Source organism: Zeus faber, assembly GCF_960531495.2.
Source record: "Zeus faber genome assembly, chromosome: 15".
NCBI lineage: Eukaryota > Metazoa > Chordata > Actinopteri > Zeiformes > Zeidae > Zeus > Zeus faber.
Window position 1 is genome coordinate 6,784,385 of NC_137194.1, and position 14,819 is coordinate 6,799,203.

General features: G+C 43.5%; 1 protein-coding gene across 1 annotated transcript in view; it reads left to right on the top strand.

Annotated features, from left to right (window-relative positions):
* Positions 1-14,819, top strand: part of LOC307241723 (MICOS complex subunit mic25a-like) — a 93,638-nt gene that overhangs the window by 14,264 nt on the left and 64,555 nt on the right. Inside the window, exon 5 of the mRNA XM_080015932.1 lies at positions 1,880-1,963. Within this exon, the coding sequence (XP_079872058.1) occupies positions 1,880-1,963 (84 nt within the window). The remainder of the gene's footprint in view (positions 1-1,879; positions 1,964-14,819) is intronic.

Here is a 14,819-nt window from a genome sequence, read left to right on the forward strand (position 1 = left end):
CCACAGAGTATTTTCTGGAATAACCGGTAATAATGTGGTGCCGTAAAGTGTATTTTTCTTTGCACAAATGCCCTTTTTTAACCGAAATTTCCGTATTTCACCTCGCAAATGGAGGTAGTTGAGGAGGCATTAGCGTGGTCTCCCCGTCCTTACTGTATGCAGTACAGCAAGCCTCTTATCTGCTCTTCTCCCCCTTTTCCCTTGTCTGTATCTCTTATGTCTCTTGTGGCCTCTCTGCCTCCCTTCCTACTCTTTCTTGCTCTGCCCCCCTCTTGTTATCTTCCCTCCTCTCAAGCCGGCAGAGGATCTAGAGCCGCTGGTAAGATGCCACCTTCACCCTCAGCGTTCATTCCTTCATCTGTGGCCTCCTCCAGTGGGTTGGGGTGGGGTTCAATTCACTTTCATTTCAATCAAAAGTTCAACAGATTTAAACAAAATGTATTTCATCTTAGTTGTTTCTTATGAACTATGATCAGTTGACATAACAAAATGAAAAAAAAAAATGAAAATGTTGTCATGGGGATCATTTGCTATTGCCTGTGTGATTTGGCTTGACATTTACACACTGCTAGCTAGGTGCCACGGGGTGCCGTGCCACCCCATTGTTAGCTACACAACCCTTAATAACCGAGTGCATCAGGGATTTATTGTGTGTGTGTGTGTGTGTGTGTGTGTGTGTGTGTGTGTGTGTGTGTGTGTGTGTGTGTGTGTGTGTGTGTGTGTGTGTGTGTGTGTGTGTGTGTGTGTGTGTGTGTGTGTGTACGTGTGACTGTTTTTATGCGAATCCCTGCGCATTTGCCAGTCAGTGCACCGTGCCGTCAAAAAGCCTTCATTCCGTTTCCCTACACCCCCAAACGCGCAGCTCCCCTCTTATGTCGCATAGATATGTGAAGGTGTCGCGGATGTCAACGCGCAGTGAGTCTTCGCCTCGACCTCATTATCAGAAGAACCCAGATACGGCGAACGCAGATATGCCGATAGCTCGGGTACCGAGAGAAACCCAGCACTGCGTTACTTCCCGTGTGCCTGGGTGTTTTGTTTTTTAGCTTTATCTATGACTCTGACAGCAACCAGGGAACACATCAGGGAATGAGTTCTGTCATTTGTTCAGCAGTAGTGGCATCTCATTAAATTGTGAGTACAATGAGTACTTTTGTTCGAGTTCAGCACTTGACCACAATGAGAAGGTATTTGTAGAGAAGCGGTCCGGTTTGATGGGACTACGTTAATCCATAAAACCATCAAATGCTGTTTTTACCAAAAGGGTCAAATCCCTACACAAGCAATAGAGTCCTGTTGGAGCTTCCGAAACTGGACCAACACTTCCATTAATGATGGAATGCGTCTTCCAAAATAATTTTACTTGAGGGTAATATTTAACAGGGGACCTTTACCCGAGTAATGTTTTCCGTTTTAAACAATACAAATATTCTTTCAGCCGGTCAAACCTTTCTCGGAAAACAAAATGTAGACTTTACAGCTAGCATGGCTCAAACAGTTTCATCTGTTGGTGCCTTGGCCATCGACAAAGTATTTTTCTCTTCTCTAATCTAGATACATGAATCTTACTTCTCATATTAAATAATACTCTACCTACCATGCCTCTTTCTGAAGATGGCTCCTGTTGAAGAGCTCTAGTAGAGCCCGCACGTGAAACTCTCCTCATGTGGAGACCCTAGAAGCTGATGGGATTTAAAAGCTGGGATTTTTTAGGAACACTGCATGGTCCTTTGTTTTTTTCATCCTTTTAATGTTCTGTCTGTCTGTGTGTCTGTGTCTGTGTCTGTGTGTGTCTGTGTGTGTGTGTGTGTGTGTGTGTGTGTGTGTGTGTGTGTGTGTGTGTGTGTGTGTGTGTGTGTGTGTGTGTGTGTGTGGTCAGGTCAAGCAGATGCAGAAGAAAGATGCGGAGCTGAAGGCGTTGGATGGTTTCTACAAGGAGCAGTTGGCAATACTGGAGATGAGGGTAGGAGAACGACGCGCACGCTCTCGTTCCTCGCGTCTTTCAAACACGTGTACACACGGGCAAATTCAGACGTGTGTCGGGCAGTTGCAAATATATAAAGAAAACCGCGCACATCCGCAACACACACAAACAAACTTGCACAGTTTTCTTAGACGCTGCTTGCAGACACTCGCATACACACACAACAGCAACTAATGTTTCGTATACACGCGCAGTTGCGTGCCGATACGCACAGCTAGAGACAGATAAACGCAGCCCCCCTCCCACAGAGCTCGGTGTAATCATGTCTCCCGGCGGCGCGGCCCCTGCTCAGCCAGCTGGAGCGCCGTGACACGCACTGGATGGATATAAATGGTCGCCGTCGTAGCCTCTCGTTATGAGCAGCGTTGCAGCATGAACCGTGTCACCAGCCTCACTCCCTACACACACACACACACACACACACACACACACACACACACACACACACACACACAGACACACAGACACACACACACACACACACCGGAAATACCTGTCTAGACACAGAAGACCTTGTGTCGGCGAATTTAAAGGTGTAGTGTGTATAATTTATTGGAATCTACCAGTGAGGTTGCAGATCGCAACCAACTGAATACCCCTCCCCATGGCGGTGCAATATGGTAGAGACGGTGGCCGCGAAACTCGCAAAAATCTCGAAAGGCCTTCAATAGAGCCAGTATGCGGTGCGCCTGTTGTCGGCTACTGGCCTCCCTGGCAGGGGACCCATTCCTATGGAAATAAAAACAGCGGGTTCTAAGGTAACGCCATCCCAACAATTCTTATTTTCATGGGATTATAGACTAATTAAAACATATTTACTAATATTATATTCCATTTCTGCCAAGTCCGTTCCAAAAATTCTAAACACTGCCCCTTCAAGGCAGAAACATATTTAAAATAAAAAATAAATTAGGTTGAAAGATGCTTTGGGTTGTTGACGCTCTAGGTTGTTTACCTTTCTTCAGAAAGCTTTTTTTTTTTTTTTACCCCCTTTTTTTTTTTTTAACCAAAACAAAAGTACTGGGCCTGCTTAGAAATATAGGGATTTTAACTACTGTATATGTCATTCTTTCAGTGATAGGACAGAGGGAAAATGTAAAAGAAATAGCCTCTTTCTCCATTCAGGGAATAATGAAATGGTGATCAATCAAATGAGCCACTACATAAGTTGGAGAGCAATATACCAATGACCATAATGAGGCAAAACACACTCCTGTCCCTAAAACAAAAAGGAAAACTTTGTTGCTGGCCATCAGAGGCCTATGGGTGAGACTATTACACACACACACATACACACACACACACACACACACACACACACACACACACACACACACACACACACACACACACACACACACACACACACACACACACACAGATCTTAGTCCAAGAGGAAGAAGGGATTTTGTTGCTTAAAAATAAAAAAAAAACAACTTTCCCGTATCTGACACAAAGCTACCTACAGGGAGTAACAAGAGTAGATGAAAGATTATGACCACTGGGATCATGGGTGAAATGAGATGTCAGTCCTAACCAGGTGCTCACACATAGCTCACTTTATTTTCATTTAAATGTGCTACCAGCGACCTAAGCGAAAGAGCCTCGCGACACTCCTGTCAATTTTCAAAATGGGTTTAAGATACCGCCCCCTCTCCCACAGCACCTGTGCTCCATTGTTCCAGCACAGAGTGGGCTTTTGGGAGAGAAGAAAGTACTTAAAAACTTCTCTGTGCCATCAAGATTCAAGAGGTTTATTCGTCACATACATATACATACTTTCATACATATATGCAGTGAAATGACAAGGCCCAGGATCTATGGAAGAGCAGAAGATGGATTCTTGTCGCAAAGACATTAACTCACATTTTGTTGGCGTCAGTGGGGTTTCATGCTTATTAACTAAACAAATATCAGTTAAAGTAGCATCAACATCAACATTTTACACATTTTCACAGCATTTATTTGAAGCGCCAAAACACTAACAGTTGCAATTGCCTCTCGGACTGTGATTCATTTGGAATGTTTCCGTTTCCATGTGTGGATCTGCAAATCTAAGTGAACCAAACAAAGTGCTTTGACAGACACCTTTGTGACCAGTTGCTCCAGAGGCATTCCTCTTCATAAGATGCCATACGCGTTGGCCATCGGTGATTAGGGATGTAACGGTATGAAATTTCACAGTACAGTACGGTATCTACCAAAATTCTGTGGTATACGGTATTTCACGGTATAAATTTTTCCCACTTTGTTTTCTGTATATTAGGTTAATAAGTAGTTCATATTATAAAAGAAAATCACATGGTATAGTCTCCAACGTGGGAAGGTGCTTGTCGGAGCTCTTAAATTGATAGGAGAGGCAAAATAAGCTACATATATATCAAAATCTGCTCATTTGCAAAATTTAGGATGTAAACTTTAATTCACCTCACCTTATTGGGCCGCTGCGGCAGATGGCCAAATGAATATAATAATCCATCCAAGTGCCACTTTCCTGCGCCCGCAAGTAACGTAAAGCACCGTGTCGCAAAATATTAGCATAAAGCATTTCAACTGCTGATTTTCGAACATGGCGCTTCCCGACATTAAATTTACTCATTGGATGGATTATTACAACATTTGGCCGTCTGCTACCACACAGCAGCAACATAAGGTCAGGGTAAATTAAATTTAATCTTCAATTTTGCTACATAACTTTATACAGTGGTATATAGGCACGGTAATACAAGGGAAGCCTTACGGTTCAGAACCGGTTCAGTGGTTGCTTGATATCGCGGTATACATTAAGACTGTATACCGTTACATCCCTACCAGTGATGCAGTGGAGGAATATTTTTGGGTAACAATCATGTTGGACTGTATATGTGACCCACCACATACTTTAGGGTCATTTGGGCGGCTTTCGAGTTTATTTTTATTTTTTGCATCATTTGAAAGTGGAGAATCAGAGCTTCCAAACAATGTGTCACTTGTGCAAATCAAGCAAATATTTTTAAAGCTATGACTTGTTAATGACAAGGGTGCGGCAAACTGTGATTCTGAGATAATCGCCTCCAAAGTTTTCCCCACACCAGGTTCATTCATCCAGCTCCCAGAATGCAAATGGGGTTGGCGGACAAACAAAGCCTCATGGCTATTTAACATACTGCTGAATGGGCCAATCACGAACAGCACAACTAATTTTGTTTAAAAAAAACAAAAAAAAACAAAAAGCTTTTATTTAACAGTAAGAATATACATGTTTTATAAAAGTGGAATTATTTTGGAGTTTAAAAGTACGGACAACACAACAAAATGTAGAGTCTATTAATATTATGATTCTCAGAAAGTCAGAAATCTGAAAATTTGTCACCAACCTGAATGGACGTCATCAACTTCTTCTGTTGTAACAACAACGGACGTATCGTCGTTCTCCTCCGGTGGTTGTTCAAAATATTCCGTTTCATCGTCACATTAAGTTTGAAATCCGCTGTTTGAAATGTTCTCCCAGTCCGGAGTAATATCAGATTCAGTTTCACACTGTGACTTCACATCACATGGAACATGGATGAATGATCTTCACCTGGACGCTCGCATCAAAGGAAATCGTCAATCGGTGTTATTCAGCGCTGTTCCGTGTTCCGGTAAGTGAACTGTGTTTCCCCATGTAACGGGAATATTTAACTCAACGCTTCAACATTTTTATACTATTTATAAATCGAAGTCGATTTTGAAAATACGTTGACAGATAAAAAAAAAACACAAAGGAACACAAATCTGGAAAATTCTAATTTTCCTTCAAGAATGTTTTTTCAACTTATTTGACCGCTCCTGTTGATTTTTGAAATGCGCGAGATGGCGGGTTTTGCTGTGGTGGGACACATACAATCAAGTAGTCGGTAGATCAAAATACTGTCGACCCTTTTTTTTTACTTGGAAATCCATAAAATCGTCTGTGTTTGACGGATTACGCAAGAATTCTCCGAATTCCATTTTTTGGGGGTTGGTTTACGCTCATCTTCACTCCAAGACTCCATCACTTTCTGATCTGTGTATTCACTTCAGGGGCTGGGGATATTTTTTCATCCAAGAGTGCTTTACTTCTTTGTGAATGTTCATTGATGGACAGTTTTCTGGCAACAAATTCAGTGCGTCTGACTTTCACTGTCGGCAGTGGCCTCCAGCCTCTCTTTGATTTTCCTGTTGGGAAAAGTGAACCCCGCCACCAACAATGGAAATGGCACATAGAGAAGCAAATGCATAATGCAAATTCATTGAGGAGTGGCCAGAGTGTCAGATTTTATTTACGAAATAATCTTTCGGATTACCACTTTAACAATTTGAGTTTTCATCCGTTCATCAGTGAATTTATAATTATTACAAAATGTCACCGAGCGAGAACGGCACAACCTTCCTCTGGTCCTCTCAACCTTTTCGTTCTCTATCTCTCCATAGATCCTCAGTTCCCAGTCCATCTCCCCCCCATCCTCCTGCTCTCTATTCATCTCCCTTTCCAGTGTTCTCCCTCCCGCTGCCCTTAAGCATCTGTCTCATTGGCTCCCATTCTCTCTCTCACTCTCTCACTCCCTTCCTCTCTTTATCTCTTGTATCCAGACACAAAATTAATGTACAGTATTACACCCCATCACTTTTTTGTCCTTGTGTCCAATCAGAATGGTTACTGTATTAGTAGTAAATGAACGTTTGGGTTGTGCTACGACCCTTGTTTTACGAATGAAGAACGAGAGTTCCTACTATGCCTTAAGCTGTCTCCAGACAGCTCCACTGAATAAAGTTGAAAGCCCTTTTTAGCCAACAAAGTCTCAGCTTGGGCCACTAGGGCACCCATCATACAGCCCACCCCCCAGTATATATACTGGGTCACCGCCTGTCATGCTTCCTCTGACATATTATTCAGCTCTTGAACAAGCTGCTCCGTGAGGCCACCGGTAAGAGCCCTCGTTCTTCATTTGTAAAACCAGTGTTGTAACACAACCCAAAAGTTTTATTCATTTCAAACTTGAGTTCTTTCATGTCATATTATATGCCCTCAACCCTCACTGACTGCGAGGTCACAACCGATGTGTCCTATGCAAGCCCCCAAAGGCAGAAATAGAACCCACGTTCCAGTAGTCCATTCCAAGGACCAACTGGCAGATGTGACCTCAAACCCCAATCCCAGCGTATAAGAACCCATTCACAGGGTGCGGAGGTAATTTATATGACCACGCCCCCAGACCCACCTCAAATCTCATGGGTGGGGATTCCGCATACAGCTGAGCTTGTATGACCTGACTGTAACAACTGTTAACCACAAAGCATTACTCTGTACACAGGCTAACACCTGGCAGCTGTCAAAACAGCCTGTGCCAGCCTGTAGGTTGACACTATCATGTTAAGACTTTAGAATCTGGTGAACCTATGTGCGGTAGCCCAGGAAGCAGCACCACACACCTGCTCGACCGAAACCGCTCCTAACAATGCCCACAGGGTAGACACACCCCTGGTGGAATGCGCTTTAAGACCCTCTGGTGTTTCCCAATTGTCTGGATCCATAACAAAAGTCTGGTCGGACAGACTTATGGAGCGCCTGAGCTATACCTAGACCAATAGCGCCCAGACAGGGCACAGAGTATGCAGCCTCTCATCCTCCTCTGACCCAAAGGAAGGAGGAGAAGATGAAGATTAACCGTGGTCGATTTGAATCCTGCTTTTTTGTGTTTTGGCTGAAAAGCCGGATTGGGTTTCAACGGAATTGTCCGCGGAGTACACCAAGCAGGACTGGTGCTTAGACAGTTCTCCATGATCCATGAATCGACCAATACATTTCCTGGTTTAATTAGAATTGGTATTAAAACAGTCCTCTCCATCACGCTGTTCACATTTTGACATCATGAGACCAAGACGACAGCTAACAATTGATCAACTGATCAACATTACCTCGCCATTGTGAGGTTTCAAACAGGATGTTCTCAGAGGGAAGTGGCCACTGAGCTAAGAGTGTCACAGAGAGTCATCAGCAGGTTGCAACAGAGATACAGAGACTGGAAGAGTCACAGAAAAGCATAGAAGTGGACGTGGACATCCCACACTGATGACCGCTTCATTGTGAACAGTGCCCTGCGGAACCGGATGATGAATGCCACTCAACTCCAGGCACATTTAAGGGAGGTGAGAGGCACCCAAGTGTCACATCAGACCATTCCAAACCGTTTCCATCAGCGTGGTCTGCGTGCTAGACTACCTGCAAGGGTACCTGACCACACCACCAGGCACAGGCATCATCATCTTGCAGGGGCCAGGGAGAATATACGCTGGACGAGGGACCAATGGGCCTCAGTGCTGTTCTCTGATGAAAGTCGAGTCACATTGAGCAGAAATGATGGCCGCCAACGATGTTGGAGACGTCAAGGAGAGCGCTATGCATCAGCCACTGTTGTCACCAGACGAGCCTTTGGTGGTGGTGGTGTTACAGTGTGGGCAGGTGTGTCTGGTCAATACAGAACTGCCCTACACTTTGTGAATGGTACAGTGACAAGCCCACACTACCTGAATAACATCATTAATCCAGTCATTGTGCCCCTGCATGAACAACACAGGCCTAATTTCATTGTTAATGGACGACAATGCTCCAGCTCATCGAGGTCGCATCATTAGGGAACGGCTGCTGGAGACTGGGGTACCTCAAATGGAGTGGCCTGCACTTTCTCCAGACCTGAATTCCATAGAAAACCTATGGGATTAGCTGAGTCGCTGTGTAGAGGCTCATAACTCTGTACCCCAGAACCTCAATGACCTGAGGGCCGCCCTTCTAGAAGAGTGGGGGGGGCATTCCTCAGCAGATAATAAATCGACTTGTGAACAGCATGAGACGTTGTTGTCAAGCTGTAATTGATGCTCAAGGGCACATGACAAGTTATTGAGACATTGACATTTTTTGTTGTGCTATACCGCTGTTGTTGGCTTTTGTTTCAATTAATAGTTTGAGATGAGGAAATCACCATCGCATGCTTCTACTTAAATGCCCTACTTTCATGATATAATATTACTGTATCGTGAACTTTTTACATTTTCCATAAATTTCACCCGAAAGCCAAATATCCCTAACTTTTTTTGAGTAGTGTATATACCGGGCATGTGAGCCTTATGATGTGTGCCCGAGTGGCCCAATCACAGCCTGTCAAGGCCAGTTTGAGACTAGGTTGGTTGAAAAGGGCTTTTAGCTTTATTCAGTGCCGCTGTCTCAAGACAGCTTCAAGCATAGTAAGTTTGAACTTGAACTCAAGTTCGAAAAGAAGTAAAACCACAACTAACTGGTTGGTGGGCTTGTTCTCAACAACAATTATAACAATTTGTGTGTTGGTGTGTACTGTATGTGTGTGTCCTCCCACTGCTGTGGTGGTAAAAAAACAGTGTGTGTTATAAGCTATTTTAAGTAGACAGAGTTCTCTTCGGCCACTGACCTGAACTGAGCCATGAGGCTTTTTCCCTCCATTGGTTAAATGCTGAGTTTTTATTTAGTCAAAGCAGGCATGCAACAGTCCCAAAAATGAACTGCTCACTTGCCCCCATGCTGCAAAGGCTAGGACTTTATCTCACTTTCTATAATCTCTTTTTCTTTCTGTCTTTTGATTTATTTTCTTTTGTGGTTTGGCTTCTATCCGTCGTTCTTTCTTGTGTGCCACTAGGGGGCGATGGAGCACTTTTTGACTACACAAATAACGCGACAGTCTAATCTTATCTGCGTAGCGTGAAATTGTGCTTCTAATTACTATGCATCATTAGCACAAATAAACATTTAGTACCTCTATGAATTGCTTGTGTTCAAGCACGCACTGGCCACGCACACACACACACACAGTCGCACGCCAAACGCATGCGCACACACACACACACACACACACACACACACACACACAGGTCTAGGAGTCAGATCTTTGGTTATTTCTAACAGTCTAATTAGTATCAGGTTGTGTTTGCTGAGGAAGTGGAAGACGGGCAGACTGGCAGAGGCGCACCACAAGCTGGGTTTGCTGTGAGGCTTAGGCTGTTTGGACTGGGATCTGTGTGTGTGTGTGTGTGTGTGTGTGTGTGTGTGTGTGTGTGTGTGTGTGTGTGTGTGTGTGTGTGTGTGTGTGTGTGTGTGTGTGTGTGTGTGTGTGTGTGTGTGTGGGGTGGGGGGGGCTCTGCAGACCGTGACAGATGCCGTAAGCTACATAATTCCGAGGATTCATGTGTGTTTCACTGTAGGGCTGTCGTGGTGAAGAAATTTCCCCGGTGGTAGTATAGGGTGGCAAAACCACACGGTATGTGGTATTGCCATCTTTTTTTTCCCCTTTTTTTCCGTTCTTCAAGGGGTGATGACCTTGCTTGAGAAATAACAGATACATTTTGATATATATATATATATACTTTGTGTGTATATATATACACACACAGGTACTGCTCACTTAACGACCGACGTGTTTAACGGCCGTTCAGACAATACCGTGGCCTGCGTGGAATTTTTTTATTGAATATTCAAAATGAAATAAGTTCCGTCAGTTAGGCAATTTTAAAAATAAATAATGATTAGAATATTACCACCTTAAATCAAATTATTTCAGTTTGTGATCAATAAGTAACAAGTGCAGATGCTTTAATTAACATTTCACTTCAATAAAAAGATGAAGTCCCAAACAAATAAATATGGCAAGTTGGTCTAAATAAATAATAAAAGTCTTGTCAACATATTTTACACAATGGATATTTACCGTCTGCTTTGGGTCGAACTTCAATATCCAAATAGCGTCTCCAAGTACTACACTGTACTTGTACTGCGTCCACGAGGGAGGGGGCGGGCTTATTTATATACCGACAAGCGTGATTAGTTAGAGGTGCAAGGTCAGCTTTAGATCGTCCAAACTGATTGACTTTCCGTTTCAAATTGCCGAACGCGGAAATGAACAGATCTGCAGAATTATTTTCGAAATGATGGAGTCGATTTTATTTCGACATCGAGGAAAAAAATATGTCAATAATTATCGTTATCGTTTTACCAGTGCTAATTAAAATTGTGCTTAGAGGGAATTATTTTCACCAGACATTATGACATAAATATGTTGGACTACAACAGATTTTTCTGGTCAAAAGTGATAAGGACCGGATAACGGAAATGTTGGTATGGTACCTCCACTTACGACTGTAATCCGTTCTATAAGAACGGTCGTATGTTAAAACAGTCGTATGTTGGAGCAATTTTTCCCATATACACCACGCTCATATTTTTCTATGATTTCCTTCTTAGTTTCAATGGGAGTCGTTGCCTTTTTCTTTTTCCCATCATCCTTCTTCTTAGGACTCATCATGAAGGGTGAAAATAAACAAAATACACAGAACAAACACAGTAAATATGAAAGAAATATCGATAAGCCACGAACTATGTGCACACACCATGTAGGTCGCCTGCTGACTGGCTGCTGACTGGCTGCTGACTGGCTGCTGACTGGCTGCTGACTGACTGCTGACTGGCTGCTGACTGACTGCTGACTAGCTGCTGACTGGCTGCTGACTGACTGACTGCTGACTGGCTGCTGACTGACTGACTGCTGACTGGCTGCTGACTGACTGCTGACTGGCTGCTGACTGACTGACTGCTGACTGGCTGCTGACTGACTGCTGACTGGCTGCTGACTGGCGCTGATGCGCCAACTGCAAATTTCCACGCTCGTATCTTGGAGCAGTCTGTCGCAAGTCGATACAAATTTTTGCGATTATTGCTACTCGTATCTTGGATTAGTCACGAGTAGATGCGGTCGTAAATCGAGGTACCACTGTGTGTGTGTGTGTGTGTGTGTGTGTGTGTGTGTGTGTGTGTGTGTGTGTGTGTATGTATATATGTGTGTATGTATGTATGTGTGTATATATATATATATATATATATATATATATATATATATATATACACACTACTCACAAAAAGTTAGGGATATTTGGCTTTCGGGTGAAATTTATGGAAAATGTAAAAAGTTCACGATACAGTGATATTATATCATGAAAGTAGGGCATTTAAGTAGAAGCATGCGATGGTGATTTCCTCATCTCAAACTATTTATTGAAACAAAAGCCAACAACAGTGGTGGATATAGCACAACAAAAGATGTCAATGTCTCAATAACTTGTCATGTGCCCTTGAGCATCAATTACAGCTTGACAACGACGTCTCATGCTGTTCACAAGTCGACTTATTGTCTGCTGAGGCATGGCCCCCCCACTCTTCTAGAAGTGAGCTTTCTCGATGAGCTAGAGCATTGTCGTCCATGAAGATGAAATTAGGCCTGTGTTGTTCATGCTGGATTGCAATGACTGGATTAATGATGTTATTCAGGTAGTATGGGCTTGTCACTGTACCATTCACAAAGTGTAGGGCTGTTCTGTATTGACCAGACACACCTGCCCACACTGTAACACCACCACCACCAAAGGCTCGTCTGGTGACAACAGTGGCTGATGCATAGCGCTCTCCTTGACGTCTCCAACATCGTTGGCGGCCATCATTTCTGCTCAACGTGACTCGACTTTCATCAGAGAACAGCACTGAGGCCCATTGGTCCCTCGTCCAGCGTATATTCTCCCTGGCCCGTGCAAGATGATGATGCCTGTGCCTGGTGGTGTGGTCAGGTACCCTTGCAGGTAGTCTAGCACGCAGACCACGCTGATGGAAACGGTTTGGAATGGTCTGACGTGACACTTGGGTGCCTCTCACCTCCCTTAAATGTGCCTGGAGTTGAGTGGCATTCATCATCCGGTTCCGCAGGGCACTGTTCACAATGAAGCGGTCATCAGTGTGGGATGTGGCCAAAGGACGTCCACTTCTATGCTTTTCTGTGACTCTTCCAGTCTCTGTATCTCTGTTGCAACCTGCTGATGACTCTCTGTGACACTCTTAGCTCAGTGGCAAATGAACATCCTGTTTGAAACCTTGCAATGGTGAGGTACTGTTGATCAGTTGTTAGGTGTCGTCTTGGTCTCATGATTGAACAGTTGGACATGTGCATTTTAAAGTTTAGAGAAGGTCAAATTAAGTTCACCTGTAAAGGTAATAGTGCATTTTAGGCTCATCCTGAAATTTCACCCGAAAGCCGAATATCCCTAACTTTTTGTGAGTAGTGTGTGTGTGTGTGTGTGTGTGTGTGTGTGTGTGTGTGTGTGTGTGTGTGTGTGTGTGTGTGTGTGTGTGTGTGTGTGTGTGTGTGTGTGTGTGTGTGTGTGTGTGTGTGTGTGTATGTATATATATATATATATATATATATATATATATATATATATATATATATATATATATATATGGGGTGGGGGGGCAATGATCGCTTGCTTAGACCCGCTATTAAACGGGATGAAATTATTAAAGATCGATAAGATCGAAGATTAATAAGCTCTGACGTTACCGATACTGTTAACGGCAAAATTAAGTAAATGGATTTTCTATTTATTTCAGCTATACAAACCATTTCTATCTTGCAATAAGATTAAGATATTCGTCTGAGAAGCATTTTCGCTTGACATCTCTCCTCTCTCTCCCGTTCCATCGCAGGAGAACTGGAGATATGCGCTAGGGGGGCGGGGCCGACTCCCTCTGCCTGGCGATCACACGCACGAGGACTCCCGCTGTGAGTGAGTCTAGATTGTGCCCCAATCGCCCCCCTCTCCATGCGTAATTCCCAGAAAACAAAGCAGTGCTAATTCTGCTCTTAATTTGTTTAAAATGTTCTCTTAAATTTTCAAAAAAGAGAACCAATAAGAGTACCGTTAAAGTACCCGATCAATATGCAGTATCGGTAAGAGTAGTAGTACCGTTAAAATCCTAACCATACCCATCTTTACGTCGTGTCCTGTTCCTCTGCGCCCTGTTCCCGTTCCTCCAAATACAATATCTAAAAACAGACTATTTTTTGTTTTATTTGTAGTAATGTGGCACGGCGATCTGGGAATATATATAAAAATATATTAAAGATTCCCCTTATTTATAATTCCTCATTAAAATGTAATCCCTGTGCATTTTGTAAGCTTCGATCTGTTTTATCCTGTTATTGTAATGCACACTGACTGACAAAAAAATGAAAAAATAAAGACTGCTCGACTAGAAGAACCCAGTCGGCTGGCGCGTTTCTGACTGATGATTCGACTTGTCGACGCTCAGGGGGCAGCCGTGGTATTTTCATCATTATGAATTTATTTTACATTAAATACACACTGGCTACAATTAAATTAGAAAAGCCCCATGACACATAAAAACAAAACGGAAAAAAAACCCGTTAGCGGTCGCGTTTGAGACGGTTGTCTGCGGAGCCCCGCCTTTGACTTCACAATAGTAGGTGGTACGTGGTAGCTTAACACTGCGGTAACCGGGACATTTGACTGTCGAAATCCATCGGTCAACTGCCTGATGCTTATTCACGCTGCTTCCCCAGTCTGAACTGAACCAGATCCAGCTGAACTGCTTCGATTACGAGTCAATAGCCCCCCGTCCCATGACACACACACATAAAACAGATTCCACAGCCTTGGCCTGTTGTACTGAGTCTAAATGCATCCCCGACATACTGGAGGCAGTCAGACGCGTGCGGCCACAGTGGCACTTGGGGCCTTGACTTTTTCTTGTATGTGGATTGGATTGTCACATCAAATCCAGGTTACACCCATAATATTTTGTCTTTCAAAGCAATCCGAAAGCACATCGTCCCTCTGCCAGACCCATCAGCTTCTCAGAGGTAGTTAGATTTGGTGGTATTCAAAAAGGCAAAAATGGTGTTGAAAAATCAGTAGTTTAAAAACGCGGGGGCGCTCTGACGACTCGGTTGCCGCGGTAACCGGCATC